General features: G+C 39.5%; 1 protein-coding gene across 1 annotated transcript; it reads right to left on the bottom strand.

The window, feature by feature from the left end:
* Positions 1–373: 373 nt before the first annotated feature.
* On the bottom strand, positions 374–16,479 carry ctu2 (cytosolic thiouridylase subunit 2 homolog (S. pombe)). Its single transcript, XM_071545341.1, has 16 exons — positions 16,177–16,479; positions 14,578–14,652; positions 13,417–13,495; positions 13,222–13,281; positions 11,950–12,010; positions 11,719–11,828; positions 10,453–10,694; positions 8,656–8,791; positions 7,600–7,731; positions 7,227–7,318; positions 6,933–7,036; positions 5,890–5,991; positions 4,548–4,656; positions 3,315–3,381; positions 3,042–3,100; positions 374–504 (listed from the first exon to the last, which is right to left on the bottom strand). Exons 1-16 carry the CDS (start codon positions 16,230–16,232, stop codon positions 435–437), a joined length of 1,554 nt encoding a protein of 517 aa, XP_071401442.1. The 5' UTR covers positions 16,233–16,479; the 3' UTR covers positions 374–434.
* Between the last annotated feature and the right edge of the window lie 7,697 nt (positions 16,480–24,176).

The following is a 24,176-nucleotide window of genomic DNA, read 5'->3' as shown; positions in this document are numbered from 1 at the left end:
CTGCAGCAGCATCTTAGCAGAGACCAACATGAGCCCAAGATTTAGACCCAAATGGAACCTCATTCCCCCCCCCCAACCTCTGAAATCCAAATTAACCAGATGTCTGAACAAGTGGGACAAACATTGGACAAAAGTGGTATGCAAAAATAGATATTCTTTTGTGTGATGTTGGAATTTCCTACTGGAAGCACTTTTTTTTTTTAATGCAAACAAGACAACATGGGGCACCTTGGAATGTGTGTGCAGGCGTGTTTGATATGTTTGAGTAAGTGTCGGGTGATTATTCAATACATTTTATCAATGTAATCTTAACATTTCACTTGCCTGAAACACCTCCACTCCCTCCCTCCCTCCCTCCCTCCCAACTACCAGGCAGAGTAGAAAACCAGCAGGACTCTGGCTCCTGACTCCTGAGGACCAGGACTGAGAAGCACTCATTCCCTTTCTTCCCCTTCGCAATCTTCATCCAGCAGGAACTCGCTGATCTCCTCTCTCATCTGAGACCTACACAACAGAAGAGAACAAAAGTGAAGAGGACCAGAACTTTATTAAAGTGGTAATCCGTAAAGATCTTCAGAGATCACCTGTCAATCAAGCGGTGTGGGCGGGACTGTGACGTCTTTTTCCTTGAGTTTTCTGTTGATGCGGTTTGAGTTTGTCTTTTCTTTGTCTGTTCAGCCATGGTGGCTATCGCTGCTCATGCTAAACTACCCAGCTCTTCTTCTGTTTATTCCAAACAAATTGTAAACTTAAAAACCAGGTGTTTAGAACAGACAATCAAGCTTTCATGAAGTGGATATAGGTTGAATCACTGTTGTGTTAGATCAGTCGGTGATGGAGAGTGGCAAATCTGACATTTATATGAAAATGTCACATACCGTATTTCCTCTAATAGTGGACGTAGTCAATTAAAAGCCGGGTCTCCGATAATGTCCGGGGCCGTGGTCGACACTAACAAATAAAGGCCGGCTCCAAATACAGGCCGGGGAAAAAAACAAAGGCAAAAACAACGGTGGATACCGGTAAACTCTTGGTGCCTGTTATATAATGTAACTGTAGTTTGTAGTAACGTACAAGTGCCACAAGATGGCAGTATGCCACAAGACGGCTCGGCCGGCGGAAGTCTCTGGAGCATGCCGTCGTCGATTACCGTAATTATCGTAATGCATTGCAGTAACAAAAAAACGGCTACCTAACAAACCCCAACAGAAGCAGATCAGAAAACAAGGAGGCTTCGTACTAAAATATGAGCAAATATACTTATCAAACAGAGGGAATTAGAAATAAAGGGCCTGTCTCTAATATGAGCCTGCTTCCAATAAAGGCCTGGTACCCTCTGCAGTTGAGGTAAATAAAGGCCCGGGCCAATATTAGAGGAAATACGGTATTGCTACTTTAATATGATAGACAGAATGGAATGGGAATGAATGGGAAGATGGGACACTGTTCAGTAAGACATTACACTCATACATAAGCCACTTGCTAACAATCTATTTTATGTTATCTGAGGATGTTTGTGTACAGTAGTGTGTGACCAACACAAGGTGATGTTAAAGTGTAAAGGATGTCATTTTAGTTTTTTCCCCCATTGCCATTAATGGTCATGAAATGTCTAAACCCACCAATGCATTTGCCACAGTCAGAAGGTACTTTGTACTTTGTCTCTGCAAGCTGCAAGCTATTTTTGAAAACAACAAGAGCCTGTGACTTCTGGGAGGCAAGGCAGTGGAACAGACAGTGGCAGCTTCTGACTGTGGCAAAGACAGGAAAGAACTGAAATGACATTGGTGTCTTCCTTTAAGGCTGTAAGAAGAAAAAGCTATTGCATACCTGGCTTAAAGTCTTAGAGACAGGTGCAGAGGGGCTAATGGAGCCAGCCTTAGACAAATAGGAAAACAAGTCCTGCACACTGCATTAACTTGCAAGAATTGACTTCCATTAGGTCTTATAGATAGAAATGTTGAATGCATTTTTTGAAATAAAGTAATTCTTCCAAGTTAAGGCAGTGTGCAGGACTTGTTTTCCTATACTGTAAGGCAATGAAATGATGATTTATAATAGGGTGTTGATATTTGGTTTCAAATAATGGCTGACACGTGACAAGTGAAATGATACTTACTTGAAATATTGCTGTTTAACACTAGGAAGGCCAAGCCATGAGTGACAGGTATTCTGAATTTTTTAACTGAAATGTCAGTTAAAAAATTACAAGCTGTGCAGAAACCTCCTGACTTGACTTTTCCTAGAACCACAGTCTTGCTTTTAGATTTTTAAAATCGTACAACGAAAGCGGTGTGTGATCGATGTTAGCCCCCTTTCACCAAGCAGCTGTCAAATGATGGGTCCATTCTGACAGACGGTTTCCACGGAGACAGACTGATTCAAAAGATTTTCAGCCTAAGGTTGAGATTACACGGTAACACTTTACAATAAGGGTACATTAATTAAGGGTTAGTTAATGCTTATTAAGCATTAACTAACCCTTAATTAACAGTGAACTAATGTGTCTGGTAATCATTTACTAATGGTGTTCATGTTAACTAAGTTATTAATTTATACATTATTTAATAGTCATCTTTATAAACTATTAAATAATGTATAAATTAATACCTTAGTTAACATGAACCCCATTAGTAAATTACACATTAGTTAACTGTTAATTAAGGTTAGTTAATGCTTATTAAGCATTAGCTAACCCTTATTAAGCATTTGGTTGAATTTGAAATGCATTGTGTAACAAGTTGCATGAACCTCATGCAACTCACAATTGATCAACACAACCAAGTTGCATGAATAGTTTCACCATGTAACGCTGGCTTGGAGGCTTAGTTTCTGGCTTCTGAATGTGAAAATATAAAATAGCCTATAGCCTGCCCGAATCAGCTGGCTCTTCCAGAGGTAAACAGCATGGCATCATTTTGAAATCAGGTAAAAACTGTGGCATAGGTCGTGTGTTATTTTTCCTAGCAAACAAAAACTCCCCACAGATGATTTGTTGAACGCAGCTCAGACGTTTGAAACCAACCAAATCTGCGACTCACCTCCTGCTCCTCCTCTGGGCCTCTGACAAGATGTACTGAGGGAGAACCTCCACTGAGGACTGGGGAGGGAGAGGATGCAGAAAAGAAAAGAGATATGGCAAGAGAATAGAAGAGAAGAGAATAAGAGGAGGAGAGGAGAAAATACAGCAGGACAAGAGTAGTAAAATGTCAAAATGTAGTATGTTCTCATTTCATTTGTTTCTTTGAACACCCATGGACAACATATCAACATATCATATGTGTGTATGTGTGTGTGTGTGTGTTTTCACCCACCATGTCTTTGATGGTCAGCTGACAGCTGTAACACAACAGGCTCTTCAGCTCCTTGGTCTCTGGAGTCCTGTAATATGACAATAATACACCACAAAAGAAGGCTCTATGAAGATAATCACATTTTTTTTATTTATTTATTGGATAAGATAAAGTAGACAAAGATCATTTCAGCATCATTAAATAGCACTCTGCTTGACTTTTACTGTCCTATAGCACAAAATGACCATCAGACCCTTTTTCAGACCCTGAACCTTGAACACTGATGACCCCCTCTCATCCTTATATGCTGGCACTGTCACAAATGCAAAATTTCAATATTACTTTGATACCACTGCAAGATATTAAATTCAGTATTTAATTTGATCAATGTTCTTTGAACTGAGTGCACAGAAACTGTCTGACAAACTGGTGCCAGGAGCCAAATATGGAACAATTTCAGCTAACATCAAAACAAAAAAAAAGTACAGTACAGGGTTCCTACACATTTTCAATAAAAAAATTCCATACTTTTTCCAGACCTTGATTTGTTTTGAAGATTTTGTCTGGTGTTCAATATGATTTACTCAGATAGACATCTTGCCCCTGCTAACTAGGTCATATCACTGTATAGATGAAGATTGTTCTTCACAGAGACAAATATCACAATATGTGAGATGATTGGCAGGGTTCCTACACGCTTTCCATTTTAAAATTCCAGATTTTTCCCAGACCCTATGTTCTTGACTGGATTTGATTTTGGTGGGTATTTGATATAATGCATGCTGACAGCGGCTGGGTAATAAGAGCGTCCCTCTATCTGAACATTATTCTTCACATCAACAAAAACTGTGGACTCAAAGTGGCTCTACAACAACATAAAAGTTAGAATTATGTGTGTATCGGACCTGAACCGCAACATTTTCCATACTTTTCCAGACATTTTTTCAAATTCCCAAACTATTCAAGACCTGGAAATGATCAAATTCATTTTTAATACTTTTCAAGACTTTCCAGACCTGCGTAGGAACCCTGAATTATGATGGCAGATACTCACCTTAGTACAGTGGTCCTCAACCCAGGTTCTCCACCACAGCCCTGCTAGTTTTCTATCCTTTCACCTGGCATCCCAGGTGTAAATCAGTCCCTGATTAGATGGCAAGGGTGAAAACCAGCAGGGCTGTGATACCCGAGGACCAGGATTGAGAGCCACCGCCTTATTACTGTATATAACAAAATAAGTTCTAGAACACTTACTTGACAGAAGAACAGCAACCTCCTCCACCTCCTGTTGTCCCACAGCCCTCACCTGCCCCAGAGGAACAGCACTGTCCAGGGGCAGCAGTCGACCCCGGGACCCCTGGAACTACCACGGACCACAAAGGGAATAACTCTTATTATGACCAGCCACTGAAATTTCACAAGCCCACTAGTGCATATTTAGCTGCTTTACAACTGGGATAGAATAAAACCCCCCTCTTTAGTTCGCATTTGCACTGGTGCTACGGAAAAATGTTTGGAGATGGTATTATGAAAATATCCTTGACCATGTGTGTAAAAAACTAAATTAACTCAATTCAACACTGTAAGTAAGATGTAAGCAACCGGAGCAATGGCAGATATACTGGGCCACTAATATCATTAGCCTGTGTTTACCAAAAGTTGGTATCATCACATATTCATATCATATATTTTCTGTTTGCAAATTGCAAAAACTACACTTATTCCATTTATTGAATGGAATAAACTTCTAGTATCGCTGAAACTCATTGAAGTAGAGAGACATTTTAAGCAGGCAATAAAGAAATGGCTAGCAAATAGTCTCTCAGAATAGGGACCTTGCACAAATTAACTTAGAGTTGTCCGTTTATGTTATTTCTGTTATGTGATTAAATGGATATTTAATCACTCAACTCAATGAGCAAAGTCTCAGTTGTAATGCAATTTGATAGAGGTGATTCCATTTTGCAGTTGAAATGTAAAAAAGCGAGTGTGCTAGTACTCTAAGTGCTTGGGTGTGGTGTAGGGGGGATAGGCATGATTAGAGTGAGCGAAGCAGTCTGCCTGCAGTCGTAACAAGTCAGAATATTTTGATCTGAGTTATGTAGCTAGAGAGAGAAAAAGCACATCTTATCATTTTCTTCTTTTGTCATGGTCAGGTTATCAATACTTCACCATTCGTATTTGTCGAGTCAGAATTTGCTACTTTGTCACTGGGCCAGTGGTTATAATGGTGGGGCCAGTGGCAAATTTACATGAATACCAAGCCCTGACAGTACATACCGTAATTGCCCTAAGAAGTGTGCATGGCAAAAAGCAAAAATTCCCTTTGAAAATGAATAAAGGGAGATAAATACAAAACTATGCCCTTTTTTTTAAGCCATTACAAAAACAAATCTATATCAGCAAATTTTGCTTAATTTTGCTCCTCATATGTAATTCAAATTTCACTCATATTTCTGAACTATTGTGTTCCCTTGATGGAATAAAAATTAGCAGATTTCTACTCCAAATTAAGAAACTCAGCATCACTGCTTGTTCCATGGAGAGACAGTGAGTACGTAGAAGGCATGACTGGAGGTGAAATCTGTGTGCATACCTGGGATCAGTGTTGGGACCCCAGTGCTGGCTGCTCCTGGAGCTCCTCTTAGCGAGAGCTGCTCTGAGATCAGTGTGGCCTGGAAAGCTGAGGCCTTCTCTACTAGAGGGAGGAAGGGAGAAAAAATATTGGGAGCTAATATTGTTTGCGGGTTCAAGTACTATGGGTATGTAAGAGACAAATTATACATATATATATGTATATACCGTATTTCCTCTAATATTAGCCCGGGCCTTTATTTACCTCAGCTGCAGAGGGTACCAGGCCTTTATTGGAAGCAGGCTTATATTAGAGACAGGCCTTTATTTCTAATTCCCTCTGTTTGATAAGTATATTTGCTCATATTTTAGTATGAATCCTCCTTGTTTTCTGATCTGCTTCTGTTGGGGTTTGTTAGGTAGCCGTTTTTTTGTTACTGCGATGCATTACCGATAATTACGGTAATCGCCGACGGCACGCTCCAGAGACTTCCGCCGGCCGAGCCGTCTTGTGGCATACTGCCATCTTGTGGCACTTGTACGTTACTACAAACTACAGTTACATTATATAACAGGCACCAGGAGTTTAGCGGTATCCACCGTTGTATTTGGGGCCGGCATTTATTTGTTCGTGTCGACCACGGCCCCGGCCATTATGGGAGACCCAGCTTTTAATTGACTACCGGCCACTATTAGAGGAAATACGGTATATAGCAAAACAACAGCGAAATCAATTTTTTATTTATTGCATTTAAATGAGTAAAACGATTGATACGAAGGTACACGCATTGGGCTGACATGGGAACAACAGTGTTAGTCCAATTCACATGCATCATGCTTTCTTTCTGTTCTATCGCTTTGATTTTTTTTATTTTTTTTTTATTTACTTAACAAAAATAACAATACAACATTAAAAAAACACTCTATAGCTTTGATTTCTGAATCAACCTAGTTGGCTTGGTCCCAGCAAAAGAATTCTGGTCCAAGGGATATTCATATGTCTATGGTCAAATTGTCTTGATCTTAATCGATGTGTAAACCTTGGCTCTACCATCCAATACTCACCAACATTAGTATCCAAGGCACACAGACAGAGCAGACACTTCTCACAGCGGTCAGCAGCACAGGAGCTCTGAGGGGGACATGCTGTCTGGAGCTTCTCACTGGTCCTAGAGGACACACATTGAGGTTTTTTTAATGTTTGAAATCACCTTAGGGTGTGTTCACACTACTCTGCTTTTCGTTTTGGAGAAAATGGCAGCCTCAAACACATTTTGTACTGATCATTTGAAAAAATCAAGTGTGCGTCACGTGTCTACGCATGTGAACGTTTTTTTTTTTTTTAGTTCCCATACTGACCTGTAGATGGTGCTGACAGTGGAGGGAAAGTCAGCCTGGAGTTTGGTGACAAAGCTCTCTGTAAGACGCTGGATACTGGCCTTGTCTGTTGTCTGTGGGATAGACAGAGAGATATGTGAGCTCTCTCAGTATGTGTGTGTTGATGGTGATCCTAGTTTATTCAAGAGTGTGACAAGTCACATGATGCCAGGTTGAGACAGATTTTCAATTCAGCTCTCGCAGAACAAAATGCTCTTATGATGATATTATTGGTTGGATATTATTGGTTTTTATTTACGCCTACTAGTACACGATGAAGCAACCACTAAAGATATGTCAACATTTCTAGGCAATTGCTTGGCCTATTATTAGTGCCAATTGGCTGACCTCTTACCTTAGTATCCAAGCTGGGTACGAAGACTGACGGCACATTGTACATGTGGTTGTAGAAAGAGATTTCTTTAGCAGAGTAGTCCCTCATCGGCCTCACTGTTATGATGTCGCCATACCTGGGGTCTGAGAAACCCTGCAGACAGCCATGCATACACACACCCACCCATACACACCCACACTATTAACACAGTTTGTTTAAAGCAGAGATGCTCCGTATAGAGACATGCTGTCAACATCGTGGTGGTCCATTGGAGAATTGGGTGCGCTCAAATAATATAACAACAACAACCAGGCTAGAGAGAAAGAGCGAGATATCTGAATAAAATACGAGGGTGTGGATCCATGCAGTAACGTTATAAGTAAATGAATGAGTGAATGAGTGAATAGTAACTACCGTATTTCCTCTAATAGTGGCCGGTAGTCAATTAAAAGCCGGGTCTCTGATAATGGCCGGGGCCGTGGTCGACACAAACAAATAAAGGCCGGCCCCAAATACAGGCCGGGGAAAAAAACAAAGGAAAAAACAACGGTGGATACCGGTAAACTCCTGGTGCCTGTTATATAATGTAACTGTAGTTTGTAGTAACGTACAAGTGCCACAAGATGGCAGTATGCCGTCGTCGATTACCGTAATTATCGTAATGCATTGCAGTAACAAAAAAACGGCTACCTAACGAACCCCAACAGAAGCAGATCAGAAAACAAGGAGGCTTCGTACTAAAATATGAGCAAATATACTTCAAACAGAGGGAATTAGAAATAAAGGCCTGTCTCTAATATAAGCCTGCTTCCAATAAAGGCCTGGAACCCTCTGCAGTTGAGGTAAATAAAGGCCCGGGCCAATATTAGAGGAAATACGGTATGTCTGTTCAACACCGTTTAGATGGCAAAGGCGTAAGTTTAGAAATACAATCAGCTACTCTCAGCTGCTGTCGCCCAAAAATTGTGGAACTCCAATATGGCCACCACAGGCTGTGTTAAGAAAGCCCTCTGTGAATTAATGTCTCATTCTTCTCTCACCATGCACATGCACACACACACACACAGAGTCACTTACCGTGTCTACAGCCAGCTGTGCTCCTCTGCCCAGTGATATACTGGCAAGCAGTTTGACAGCAAGTCTGGTGCAGTTGTCTCCTAGCATCAGTTTACTGTAGCCTTCAGTACGAGCTGTGTGGACCAGCAGATGCTGTCTGCGAGGAAAACACACAGAGAGGAGAGGGTATTGTGTGTGTGTGTATGTATATTGTGCTAAATTCCTCAGAGTGAATTCTATGTGAAACATGCTGTCATACTGGTAAACCTTACAAAGTCCAATACTGACAAATGAGAGATTAATTGCATCAATTCATCAAAACTCCAGAAAATATATCAAACTAAAAATATCAGCAGGCATAATGGACCTTATATGACAAAATATGTGCCTATATGAATAAGTATAGAAAAATATATAGATAAGTGAAATTGTTAAATAATTAAATAATACTCAAGTCATTAGTAGGAAATATTTTTGATTTTTCATCTTCATATTAACATTATTATTATAATTATTATTATTATTATTATATTATGTTATATTATAACATTATTACATTTAATTTCAATATAATTTCTTAATAACAGGCTCTTAATAACTAATTTCATTTCATAATAGTTCTTTTCCTAAGGATGTATTTCCAAATATCATTATGAAAAGTGTTATGAAATGAAATAGGGAAAAGGGGAAAAGAAGAGCCACTTGCAAAGGTGCCCTTTGGAAAAGAGCATTATGAAATGAAAACAGATTTATGTACCAATTTAAATATATATTTCTGTATTTATTCATATAATTATTTCATAAAGGCATATTTGTTTATTTTATTAATTTTGTTTATTTTATTTTGGCACATTAGGTACTCCATAAGCCATGAGACTATGTGTGTGTGTGTACAGTGGTGGAAGAAGTACTCTGATCCTTTACTTAAGTAAAAGTACCAATACAGCAATGTAAAAATACTCCATTACAAGTAAAAGTCCTGCATGAAAAATCCTACTTAAGTAAAAGTACATAAGTATTAGCAGCAAAATGTAGTTAAAGTATTAAAGTAAAAGTAGTGGTTTGGTCCCTCTGACTGATATTTTATTATATATGACATCATTAGATTATTAATACTGAAGCATCAGTGTGTAAGCAGCATGTTACTGTTGTAGCTGCTGGAGGTGGAGCTAGTTTGAACTACTTTATATACAGTTAGCTAGTTTAGTCCAGTGGTTCCCAACCTAGGGGTCGGGCCCCTCCAAAGGGTCACCAGAGAAATCGGAGGGGTCGTGAGATGATTAATGGGAGAGGAAAGAAGAAAAAACAAATCTGATCTCTAATCTGATCTCTGATCTCTCTAATCTGATCTCTAATCTTTGATTTTTGATTTTTGCTGAAATATTGGATCATTTGAACATTTACTGAAATGAAACCATGTGAGGTTTAGAGGGAAAAATCACTATTTGGTGGAGCTGTTAACAACTCATAGACATCTGAAATGTGACCCGACTACACACTGCTTTTTGTAAAACGTCAAAAGCCAAAAAGGTTGGAAACCACTGGTTTCATCTTTAACAATGTGTTGTATTTTAAAAGCTTGTTATATTCTCCATTGTGTCAAATCTCCATCTGAAAAGTAACTAAAGCTGTCAAATAAATGTAGTTGAGTAGAAAGTACAATATTTCCCTCTGAAATGTAGTGGAGTGGAAGTATAAAGTAGCATCAAATGGAAATACTCAAGTAAAGTACAAGTATCTCAAAATTGTACTTTAGTACAGTACTTGAGTAAATGTACTTAGTTACTTTCCACCACTGTGTGTGTACATGTGTCACACCTTAATGTTTGCAGCAGGTCCTCTCTGGCCGTCAGCGTCTTCACGGAGCCAAACAGCCGCTGCAGTGATTGTGTGTGGGACTCCTGGATGCTGAGCCCTGATAGGTCGGGCTGCTCCTCCGGGCTGACACGGTGGCCGGGGCCGGTCTGAATGAAGCGATCCACGGCGGCTTTGTAGGTGTCGGCCGGTCGGTCCGGGGACGAGGAGGCCGCTTCCAGGACTGAACTAGGGAGGTGAAGGACCTGACGGGGAGATCGGAGGACACGTTCAGACTGCATTACATTTGATTTTGAGCAAAAATCCCTTGAAATCTATTTGGAAGCCACTTAAAGCAATATTCCACTTAGTTTTAACATGGGGGTTGTTCGGACTTGACCGCCATGAAAACCAGAATATAAACTAATCACCAATTTCAGGTGCAGCTGGACGAGTTTGTAGCGTTCGGATTTTTACTTCCCATAAGTGGAATACTGCTTTAAGGTACATCTTAACTACTAGAGTGTAAAGGGACCACTAATCAAAAAATTGTTACAGTGATGTTTTCACCTTCTATTTCCAATAACATGCAAGGCAAAATCAATTTCTCCTGCCCCAATTAACAGTATACTATGGTATACTTATGGTCTTATTGCTTTTATTATTTTATTGTCCTTTTGTCTTTTAAACTGGTCTTTGTTTTTATTGTGTTGTTTTATGGTTTTTGCCATTTTGATTGTACAGCACTTTGGTCAACTGTTGTTGTTTTTAAATGTGCTTTATAAATAAAATTGGATTGGACATATAAATCTATGTATACAACTAGATGTAACTAAAACAGACAATAGTCACATCGAGTGCTGTAAAAAACTATGTAGTTAGGCTTAGAGCAGCTCCCCCTATCACTAATAGAGTGAGAAAACGTTATCTATTTTATTGATGGCTAGGAAAAATCGTAGTTGGTTCTTCATCAGTTTGGTGATCCGATTTCATTTTGCCGATGTAAACCACGTTGTATTTGTTCTTCCGGGTCCTCAGCAAATTTTCCCCATCTATCAAATCGATGTGCCGTGCCACGAGCTATTTTACAAAGACTTTCCACATAGATAGGGGTCGGTGTAAGTTCTAAGCTGCGACTCATTTCTACATTGGAACCATTCCAGTTAATACAACCGTTAAAATTGTAATGACGTGTAAAATAATTTACGTTCAAATTAGCCTAGGAATTTCATTTTCATGGGTGCAACAGGCTGCTGGAGTTGTGCACATCCCTCCTACGTCCAAACAGACCTGTTCCAGAGATGTGATGTGGAAGGGGAAGCCAGTGGCTTTAAACACAGACTGCAGATCAGCCACCGTCCTTTGTCTCTCCTCCATAGACTGACCTACAGCGCCACCCTCTGGGAAGACACACACACACACACACACACACACACACAGTTGTTATGGGCATTTGCAAAATAACAAAAGGGAAAATTTAGTCAAAAGATTGATATTCTTTTATGCATAACATCAAATTACCATCAATGTAGACAATCCCAGGTATGAATCGCAACTTCTTGTGAGCACTTTGACTCAAACCCTGGGAGACAGAAAAGGTTTTCATTTGCACTAACAGGAATAAAAGACAGAAAAGAAAAAAAAAAAGAATACTGTACAAGGTCACACAGTATGTGTTCGGTCGTATGTTCATTTTGGAAAAGCGAACAAACAGAAGTTTTGCGTTTCTGGTCACCAACTGGAGAAAGATATAATATTGTCTCACCTTACTGGGCCACTGCAATGTATAGACGATTCTCTGCCATGTATAGGTGAATCACTCTACTTTTATTTTGTGTAATATTATCACATTTTCATTACTTAAAAGTAGGGTTGCAAAATTCCGGGAATTTTCAAAGTTGGAAACTTTCCATGGGAATTAACGGGAATTTATGGGAATTAATGGGAATAAACGGGAATAAACCAGGAATTTACTAAGTTGAAGGTATGCTCTTAATAGGGAACTTAAATATAGTTGGGGAAAATATATTTTAGCATAATCCTGACTAAAACAACCAGATATCATGCAAGTACAGTTGAATATCTATGCTATTCCTCAATCACATGCACACATAGCACACTGCTTACTGCAGGGCTGTTGAGACCACGCCCCCTACATGCAACTCAACATTCATGTTTTTGTTCTTCAATGAAAGAATTGATTGTTCAATAAAATATTGAACACTTGATAAAGTTCTACTTACAAATAAATCTGTTTTAATTGTATTATTTTGGATGGATGTCTGCTTATAACAAAACAAATATTTATGCTTGGATATGATACCTTTCCATTAAATTACCCTCAATTCCCAGTTAATTCCCATTAATTCCCATTAATTCCCATAAATTCCCATGGAAAGTTTCCAATTTGAAATATTTCCAAAATTCCCCAGCTTAACTTCCCATGGAAATTTACCGGAAACTTTCCGGAAATTTACCGGAAATTTTCCACCCCTTTGCAACCCTACTTAAAAGTCAGTCTTCGAATATATGCAAGTGACCTACTATCACTCAACATAGTGTATGATAAAGTGTTAGCATACAGCACCGGAGCCAACAATCTACCGGGGACACATGGATGATTTTGGTTTCTATGTTCTCATCACTTAACAGGGAAGTTGACCAACAGGGCAATGTAGCAGAAACGTGGCATATTACTTTAACGCTAACACCTCTACCCTCTGTTGAGAGAAGATATTATGACGAATACATAATTTGAAAGACAGATTCGACAGATAGATAAGACGGGTAAACCTCTTGGACTTGACTGAGCATGGAGCAGGAGGAAGGACCTCCGGATACAGCCAGCAGCACCTACAACACAGAAGAACCAATCACAGTCCTGGAGAATGGGGTAGATGCTGCGCACACACACACACACACACACACACACACACTTCAACTCAACCCAGTCTGTTCATACACAAACACACGAAACACCCGCCTTACCTTCTCACCAGGAAAAATGATCCTATTTTTGCCCAGCATGGCCCTGAACTTGTGAATAAAGTATTCTTTGAAGCAGCCACTAATAGCGGAGACACAGACAAAAAGCTCAGTCAGTAAAATACAGTTAAAACAAAAACAAATTCTGAGAAAAGCTTGCATGAAATTCACTTTTAACTTGCTAGAGGCCAGGTCCTGAGTCTAGAAGGGTCCATATAGTGACCATATAGGCATGCAGTAGATACCAACATCCTCCATGTCCAGTGGTGGAAAGTAACTAAGTACATTTACTCAAGTACTGTACTTAAGTACAATTTTGTGATACTTGTACTTTATTTCCATTTGATGCTACTTTATACTTCCACTCCACTACATGTCAGAGGGAAATATTGTACTTTCTACTCCACTGCATTTATTTGACAGCTTTAGTTACTTTTCAGATGGAGATTTGACACAATGGATAATATAACAAGCTTTTAAAATACAACACATTGTTAAAGATGAAACCAGTGGTTTCCAACCTTTTTGGCTTTAAACGTCTTACAAAAAGCAGTGTGTAGTCGGGTCACATTTCAGATGTCTATGAGTTGTTAACAGCTCCACCAAATAGTGATTTTTCCCTCTAAACCTCACATGGTTTCATTTCAATAAATGTTCAAATGATCCAATATTTCAGCAAAAATCAAAGATTAGAGAAAAAGTCCAAAAACTGAAAACAGATTTGTGTATCAGAACTTTGTTTTTTCTTCTTTCCTCTCCCATTAATCATCTCACGACCCCTCAGATTTATCCGGTGACCCTTTGGAGGGGCCCGACCCCTAGGTTGGGAACCACTGGACTAAACTAGCTAACTGTATACAAAGTAGTTCAAACTAGCTCCACCTCCAGCAGCTACAACAGTAACATGCTGCTTACACACTGATGCTTCAGTATTAATAATCTAATGATGTCATATATAATAAAATATCAGTCAGAGGGACCAAACCACTACTTTTACTTTAATACTTTAACTACATTTTGCTGCTAATACTTATGTACTTTTACTTAAGTAGGATTTTTCATGCAGGACTTTTACTTGTAATGGAGTATTTTTACATTGCTGTATTGGTACTTTTACTTAAGTAAAGGATCAGAGTACTTCTTCCACCACTGTCCATGTCTTACCTGCAGAATGCATCTCCTGCCCTGATGACCAGAGCTGCTGTGGCCTCTTTACATTTGACACATTTCTTGGAAACACTGAGAAAGGGAAGAATGACAGCCATCATGAAAACCCGCTTCCTATGTTACGACACAGTGTGATGAGGTTTGTGAGGAACAAACACCAAAACAACAAGATGTGTTCCTTATTCTTAATGGAGTGAAATGAATAATGAATAAACTGGGTTTGCCATATTTGACAATGTCATGTAAATTAGGTTTAAGGCTACTCCAGTGGCTTAATAGTGGAAACGAGACTAACAATCACGCCCTGGTCTGGTAATGGTGGTTTCGTCCTGTGATGGAAAGCAGCAGAGGTGTGACCAAGTCAACTTTGCTCGAGTCTCAAGTCAAGTCCCAAGTCTAAATGTAGATTACCAAGTCAAGTCCAAGTCATTAATGTCAAGTCCCAAGTCTAAATGTAGATTACCAAGTCAAGTCCAAGTCATTAATGTCAAGTCCCAAGTCTAAATGTAGATTACCAAGTCAAGTCCATGTCATTAATGTCAAGTCTCAAGTCTAAATGTAGAACAGCAAGTCAAGTCAGAACAAATCAAGAGTCCAGTATCAATTTAATATGTTAAAGAAAACTAAATATCTAGGACTTTTCAATGCAATATGGTTTTAATAGGATAAAAACTTGGTAAGAGCATCATGAGTTTGATTTCTATAATCAGTTTCAACTTCAATAAATTCAATCATTCCATACAAATTGAGAAAACAGAATTTAAATTCAGTCGTCTGCTGGAACAAATCTCATCACTTTCAATCTAAGTCATTTACACAAACACAAGATCTCAAGTCAAGACTTTAGAAACCTTTTCAAGTCATCAGAGTACAAGTCAGAGTCAAGTCCCAAGTCACCAGAACCCAAGTCAAGTCAAGTCTCAAGTCTTCTCTTCATGCGTTAAGCCAAGTCTCAAGCAATTAAAATTGTGACTCGAGTCTGACTCGTATGGAAGCCCATTTCCGCCAGTGTGATGAAAAAAACGGTCCTGTAAGTCATTATGAGAAACTTTCTCAAAATAATGAGTTAGTATCTCAAAATAATGCCTTAGTATCTCAAAATAATGAGTTAGTATCTCAAAATAATGAGTTAGTATCGCAAAATAATGACTTAATATCTCAAAATAATGAGAAACTTTCTCAAAATAATGCCTTAGTATCTCAAAATAATGAGAAACTTTCGCAAAATAATGACTTAGTATCTCAAAATAATGAGTTGCTTCTGTTGCTTTGGCGCATATGAGGAAACAACACATAGTTTCTCATTATTTTGAGATACTAAGTCATTATTTTGAGAAAGTTTCTCATTATTTTGAGATACTAAGTCATTATTTTAAGATACTATGTCATTATTTTGAGAAAGTTTCTCATTATTTTGAGATACTAAGTCATTATTTTGAGATACTAAGTCATTATTTTGAGAAAGTTTCTCATTATAACGACTTACAGGATCTTTTTTTTTCATCACACTGGCGGAAATGGGCTTCCATACGACTCGAGTCCAAAACTGTAGAAAGGCTGAAGAGTTCCCCTGGCATGCCATGCAGTGTCCGTTACCTGGGCACCTCTGGGCGGTCCAGCTGAACATGGTAGTCTTCATCCACCTGGCACATTGTAAAGCTGGCAAGCTAGCAAGGTAAGGCAGCTAACGGTCAACTAAGCAGTTTTGCTAGTTAGATAGTTCTGGAAAAATACAGCAGTCAGGTCAGTGAAACACCTGACAGAATCCTGAAATTGCAATCTACTGTCTTGACGTGACAGTAAAATATTGAATCTTGAGGTTGTAGTAACTAGTTGCAGCAAGCCCCTCGTCTGTCCGTTCAAGTAAAATCCACGTAATTAGCTTTATTCCAGGAACAAAACATGTATAACTCGTGCAAGGAGGGTTTCTCGTGTGGGACTTCAAGTTTTACAACACGGCCCTTTTTGATGACGTATATTAACCGTCGCCAATTTGTGTCTTGAGAGGGGGTAAAAAATAAATACATATACGATTTTTGTTGTGTCGTGTGTATTTTTCCACCTCGTCGTTTCGCGTTTTAGATGTTACATTTTTCGTGTGAAGCACACCTGATAGAAAATAAAGAAAATCTGACGGCTCGGTAGCGCTTGCGTTATTTGTCCCCTGGGATTGCAGTTCTAAACAGCCTTGGAATAGTTTCATTATATAGCCAGACGGACTTCATCATCCATAAAGCAAAGCGGTGTTGAGGGCTTTTGTTGTAGCTCTCGTGCTTGTTCGCGAGCGTCCACTAACGTCTGCGCAAAATCGCTAATCTGACAACTGCACGGACGTGCCGTTACATGGGAGCAATGGAGCTGTAGAGTTTTCAAATCAGGTAATTTCCGCAGCACCTTGCCGACACTCTCGCCAACGAGCACTGTTTCCAATGTTTACTTCTCCGGCGTGTCCTCTCGAGCCGTCAAACAGTAATGCCGTCTGGTATTGCAGCTAATTTTATTTTAAGCAGCTACAACAGCCGTCATGTTTGTACGACATATATTCAAATTGCTGTACGGATAATGCACTCGGTAGCAGCAGTTTAAATAGACAGCTTCCTCTTTCGGGCAGCGAGCTGTTGTCGACAATAGCAGGATCCTCTTCGGCTCCATGATGGCGATGTTTCGGAGCTTTGTTTCGGCGAGCGCCCAGCTCCGACAGCAGCAGCAGCAGCAGCAGCCGCCGAACAGCGGGGCCGGCTCGTTGGCAGCCCCGGCCGAGAGCGTCGAGAGCCAGTTCTCCTGTCCCATCTGCCTGGAGGTCTACCACAAACCCGTCAGCATCGCCAGCTGTGCTCACACGTAAAGTAGTTCTTTATTTGAATGTGTGGCAGTTGTTTGTGTGCGGACATACGCGTGTCATCGCTTGTAAGACGTTCAACTGTTGTGTTTGACATCAGGGAACACAGGCATGTTCATTTTGTACACAATGCCCTGTTATGTTATCTGAGTGTTTTTGATAGCCGACATGGACGTTTAAGTTTAGTTCACTTAGCTACTCGCTATAGGATGTAGCCTACTCCAGTGGTTCTCAACGGGGGGGGGGGGGGGGGGTCCAGGGACCACCAGGGGTCCTTGAGGGGGGTCCAGGGGGTCCCCGGCAAAGTGATGAATCGTTCAACTTCAACATTATTTAATTTACAAGAACAACACAATTGTAGAATGTAGAAGAATGACTATTTTGATCATAGTTTCACTGTTATCTCTCTACCTACAATACAGATTGGCATGGAATTCTGGACAAAATAATTTATAACAATATAAATATGAGAGAGAAGCTGAGAGACAAAACCTCATCAAATGGGGGTCCGTGGCTCTAATGTGGACTAAATTAGGGGTCCTTGATTTGAAAAAGGTTGAGAGTCACTGGCCTACTCAATGTTTTGCTTATCTGGCAACAGCTCCGCCACACAGCCAGTAACATCAAAGTCCTCTTGGGTTGATGCACCATCCATCACTACATGCCACCCAATTTATAAGAATAGTTTAAAGTAAAATAAAGCAGACAAATCTCTCTTGGGAAAAAGCTGTTCTTCAGTCTGCTGGTCCGTGACTGTATGGTCCGGTATCTCCTACCAGATGGCAGGGGGTCAAACAAAAATGCTGGAATGTAGGGGGTGAGATGCATAATTTCCCCAAATTTTTTGTCAAAATCCGATCAGCGGTGTCTGAAATATCCTGTGTGACACATGGACAAAGGGACGAGCAGCTCCCCTTGTTCATCTACTGCTATATCATTTCATTTGGAGGAATACATCTCATATAAAATAGTATAAAATGGCCTGGATCGGTCCACATACGTATGCAATTACAAATGAAGAGAAAGAAGTCTCATACAAAATTTGTCATCGTTGTTCTTGTAATGATGTCACTTAACAACACATTTGTAAGGTAAATGTAAACCGTAGGTTCTGTACCATGTAGCAAGAAACAATAGAACACCTATTTTGTAATTCTATTTCGTCTAGTGCTCAGTGGGTACATGGCTAGCTAGCAAGTAGGGCTGGACAATTAATCGAAATTTTATCGAAATCGCAATATGGCCTACTGCAATTTTCAAATCGCAGGAGGCGCAATATTTGTTAAAGGTGAAATGTGTCAAAATAGCATTTTAAATGAAATATTGTGGTGCTGCAGAGATGTCCTGGCCTACACCTCATATTCTACAGACTTAAGAAAACATCTTTGTTTGGTACAGATCCCCGCAAAAATCACACCATAATCATTTGAATACGTTTTTCAATGAAAATGAGAATAATGATGTAAAAATTATCATTCCCTCTCATATGGCAATTGCAATATCAGTCAAAATAATCACAATTAGATATTTTTTTCAAAATCGTTCAGCCCTACTAGCAAGTGCTAATTAGGTAGCATTAAGCCAAAATAAACAGAGAAAAATGACTTAAGAGCTTACCATCCAACCCAACAATAGATACAACTGTTCTCCAAGCATCGTTTTCAAGACATTTATTCCTGTAGTCTTTCAAATAGAAGTTGTAGAGCAGTGGTTCTCAACGTGGGGCCCGGGGACCACCAGGGGTCCTTGAGGGGGTTCCAGGGGGTCCACAGCAGAATGATGAATTATTAAACGTCACCATTATTTAATTTACAAGAATGTTGAATGTTTTGGTCATCGTTTCACTGTTAACTCATCTACCTACAATAGAGACATCGTTGATATCAAAAAGGTTGAGAATCACTGTTGTAGAAGACAGGGAAGCTTTGAACGGCTGGAATCAACTTCTCATTATCCCCATTCCCGTTTTTCATTTGCTACAAAATCACATCAGTGGAAGCATGGAAATCGTATTGGCTGTTGAACTTTTTCTCGGCCCGACGACAAGCTTATTTGACTCGTCCATACATTGGCCAAGTTTCCCCGGTCGCTCAGCTGTGTAGGAAATGAATGGGCTTCAAGTGACTTGTTGATGGTGTTGCTCGCAGTGTGAGGGTGAGATATCGGTGTGTGACAGATGGACGGAGAAACGATCAAACGATAGTCCTCCGCACCACGATGACAACAACGCGCAACAAGAACTGTCACAGAAGAAGAAGAAACTAGGTAGTCTAAAACAGTGTTTCTCAACCTTTTTCATATCAAGGACCCATAATTTAGTCCACATTAGGGCCACGGACCCCCATTTGATAACATTTTGTCTCTCAGACCCAAATCTGAGAATATTTTTATTGTTAGATATGATTTTGTCCGGAATTCCATGACTGTCTGTATTGTAGGTAGAGAGATAACAGTGAAACTATGATCAAAACAGTAATTCTTCTACATTCTCTAATTGTGTTAACTTCTTGTAAATGAAGTAATGGTGATGTTTAATAATTTATCAATTTGCTGGGGACCCCCTGGAGCCCCCTCAAGGACCCCTGGTGGTCCCCGGACCCCAGGTTGAGAACCACTGGTCTAAAAGAGCTTGAGATGAGAGGAGGTGCACAAGATAGAATTTCAAGACTTCATAGGGTAAGAATAGGATGGTGGTACAATAGTAGTTGGATTAAAATGCTTCTTACAATACACTGCAAGTATTTCATAATCTATAAATGCTTTGGCCTATATTCTCTAAATCAGTGGTTCTCAACCTTTTTCATAACAAGGACCCCTAATTTAGTCCACATGAGGACCACGGACCCCCATTTGATGCAATTTTGTCCCTCGGACCCAAATCTGAGAATATTTTTATTGTTAGATTTTATTTTGTCCAGAATTCCATGACTATCTGTATTGTAGGTAGAGAGATGACAGTGAAATTCTGATCATAATAGTCAGTCTCTTACATTCTATAATTGTTCTTTTAAATGAAATAATGAAGTTTAACGATTCATCAATTTGCTGGGGGACCCCCTGGGATGCCCTCCAGGACCCCTGGTGGCCCCCGGACCCCACGTTGAGAACCACTGCTCTAAATGAATGGTTATTCATCTTTTCTTTTTCAACCCTGGACCAAAATTCAGTGTCTTGTGACTTGTCATGGTGGCCCCCCCACCATGACAAGTCACAAGACACTGGATCCACCAGAAACAGGCTCACGAGCCATTTTTTTTAGGTAATGCCGCCATAAACCATTAGACTGTTTCGGTTATGAATCTGATTTTAATTAGCTTCTACATTACGGTTTAAGTTCAGCGGGTGCATTAACATAGTGTGATTGGATGTGTGATGTTCCCTCATAGTTGAGTCCAGAGAAGCAGAGCAGAAATTATTAATGGTGTTTACTCCCATCTCTGAGATCCAGCCCACAGCTGATACATGAACACAGACACAACTGACTGCAGCAAGCCTTTTAACACAGGAATACTTGGCATTTGTGTAATAATAATAATAATAATGATAATAATAATAATATAGCCGCAATAAGTGATTGTAGGGGTCCAAGTCCAAAATCCCAATACAACTGAAGATGACTTTTATTAGAAGAAGAAAAGAAACACTTATCTTATACGTAGCATAAACTTGAATGAAGATTGCTTTAAACAATATTAACTTTAATAATAATAACTTTATTTGTATAGCACTTTTCTAAAAACAATGTTTACAAAGTGCTTTACATACAGTAAAACCCAAAAGCAGTGATGTGAAACCACAATTAATAATAAAAATAAATTAAAAAAATATATATAATAGAAAATAGGAATAACAGGTAATATATGAGGTACACAGGTACAACTAAAAACACACAAACAAACAGAAATACAATTAAAAACAGATCGAACTTTACATGAAAGTGTGTGCCGAAAAGAAATTATAAAAAATAGGAATAAAAGGTAGGATAAACAGGTACAACTAAAAAAAAAAAAACCTGCCTAAGTATATAATGGAAGTCCATATGGCCACACTGAGTATTTTAAAAGTGCAATGGAGATTAGAAACAATGCTCAGGTTATAAATACAATGGAAGTGAATGAAGCTCATAGCTCATTCGCATACCTGTCCGCTCAGTATATGTATCAAATTTCATGAGATTTGGTACAGCCGGTTGTGAGCAATAAAGTTTGGTAAGCTCCAGATACTTTTAGTGGAGAAAAAGAAGAAGAAGAATCCTAACAATTACAATAGGGTTCCCAGCACTACCCCTAGTTAGTAATATTAATTCAGTCAAGACTACCTAAAACCTATTCCCCATTGACTTCAGTTGTTTTGGAGAAGGCTGCTACCAAGTTGTGCTGGCAACCTCCCTGTGTGTTATATGGACATAACAAATTTCACCTGTATTTCATTTGGCATGAGGGTGAGTAGATGATGACATAATTTTCATTTTTGGGTGAACTATTCCTTTAAGGTCAAACCCGCGTATGTACCGTTCTTGCACCAGGCCCATTGACTAGTTCCTCAGTGGGAGGTAGGAGCAGCTCATCAGGACTACTGCTGGCAGCAGCCAAGAAAGCTTCACAGAATTTAGTAGCAGAGGGTGAACCAAGGATCTGGGATCGGACATCTGCGGAAGGCTTGGAAATAGGGGAGGGAAATAAAACCTTAAAAACAATAGCTTATGATCAGATACACATACGCATTCTAAAACCAACTCACGAGGAGTAACACAGGCAGAAAGAACCAAATCACCTTTCATGTGGGGCTTGTCACAGATTGCACCAGATTAGAGGATTCAATAAAACGAATAAAATCATGGCTAAGATTAAGGGACGGACAGCATGGATATCTAAAATGAGAATTCTGTCATAAATGGGCATGATAATAGATAGGAGTTCAGCGAATTCATCAATAAAAGCCTTATTAGGTTTTGGGGGTCTGTAAACTAAAGACTAAACAAGTGGTGCAGTGTCATCTTGACCCAGCATGATTCACTAATTAAAAAGAAATCATTTGTAATAATACTTTTCTGACAGATAAAAGGGTTGTTTGCAAGAGACCTGACATTTTACAGAGGGATCTTGAATTTATCAGCAGTAGCTGTGTGCAGAGCAGGCAGGGGTTGACTAGCGGTTAAATTATTATAGGTTATAGTGTTGGCAGGTGGGTATGAAACAGAATATAGTTATGTGGTAGGAGATGCAACAGTCTGTAAGAACAGGGGAGGCACTAGTAGTAGTGGAAGCACAGGGCACAGTTTGTGCCAGGGGTTGGAAATTTGTAAGCCTATTACTGACTATTGCAGGAATTATAAAAGTGAAAGATCTACTGTCAGCCCAGTTTGTAATAATTGTGGATATTGTTGGTGATTTTAATCCCGTGCGAATCGGACATGTATTTAGGGCAAGTGACATAACTAGTTGGTTTCAAAAGTAGCTTTCCTCAACAGTGATGACTGGTTAATTCATCACTAACCCTAACCCTATGGACAGTTTAGAGTCTCCAATCCACCTGGCTGGGAGGAAACCCAGGAGAACACTGGGGGAACATGTCAACTCCACACAGAAAGGACTGGGAATCAAACCTGTGACCTTCTTGCTTTTGGGGATTCGGTCCTTAACAGCTGTGAAGAGTTAATCGTTTTTGGATAACTCAACTTCAACCTGATATTTACTTTTTTTTTTTTCTTTTTGAGACTTATGATTCAAAATGTCAGAGACTTGGCTGTGGCACTACTGGGAAACAAAACAGTCCTAAAATGCACCCAAATTGTGAACCCTACAGTTGTTGGCTGATGCCAGTAGCAGGCTCATTAGTTGGTACAGGCCTAATTTAGAGCCAGGAGAGAAGTATTTCTCATCTTTTGTGAGTCTGGAACGAAGAGAAACAACAAAGAGCAGACCTCATCTAACCTTAGTTCTATTTCTAGTTAAAGGAACAATGCAGCTATTTTTACTTTCCTGCTGCTGACACTGCCTGGGGACAGATGAGATGTTTGGACACACTGACGCTAATGCTTGCTTCTCAATGGCTCCTACACACACACACACACACACACACACACACACACACACGCACGCAGGGAAAACAGCTGGGCATCAACTGACTTGCGTGCCTACCGTGTGTGTGTGTGTGTGGGTACCCTTTCCTAGTCTGATCTGTAGCCAGTTAACAGATTACAGGGTAACACTTATAATACAATATGGGTCACTAAGTTAAGGGTTAGTTAATACTTAATAAGCATTAACTAACCCTTAATTAACACTTAATGTGTAATTTACTAATGGTGTTCATGTTCACTAAGGTATTAATTTATACATTATTTAATAGTTTATAAAGATGACTATTAAATAATGTATAAATTAATACCTTAGTGAACATGAACACCATTAGTAAATGATTACCAACCATTAGATAACTGTTAATTAAGGGTTAGTTAATGCTTATTAAGCATTAACTAACCCTTATTAAGCATTAACTAACCCTTAACTTAGTGACGATTACAGTATTTTAATGGATGGAGGGCAGTTCTTCAGTCATATTGCTGAGTCTACACTCTCACTCTATTACCTTGGCTAAATCAAACCAAATCAATCACACACCAGCATCTAAATGTTATTGTCTTAAAAAGTTAGCGGCCAGTGTGACAGTGACCCTTATTGATTTAGCCACCAAAGACAAATTATATTGGCATTTGGCACTTGGCAGGTGGGCATTTCAGACCCTGCTGGCTCCA

This window comes from Centroberyx affinis, unplaced genomic scaffold (genome assembly GCF_046629955.1).
Source record: "Centroberyx affinis isolate AG114_WGS23_722 - 3 ecotype Tasmania unplaced genomic scaffold, CSIRO-AGI_Caff_v1 ptg004883l_1, whole genome shotgun sequence".
Taxonomy (NCBI): domain Eukaryota; kingdom Metazoa; phylum Chordata; class Actinopteri; order Beryciformes; family Berycidae; genus Centroberyx; species Centroberyx affinis.
Note: the sequence above shows the minus strand (reverse complement) of the source record. Positions and strands in the feature narration are given on the sequence as shown.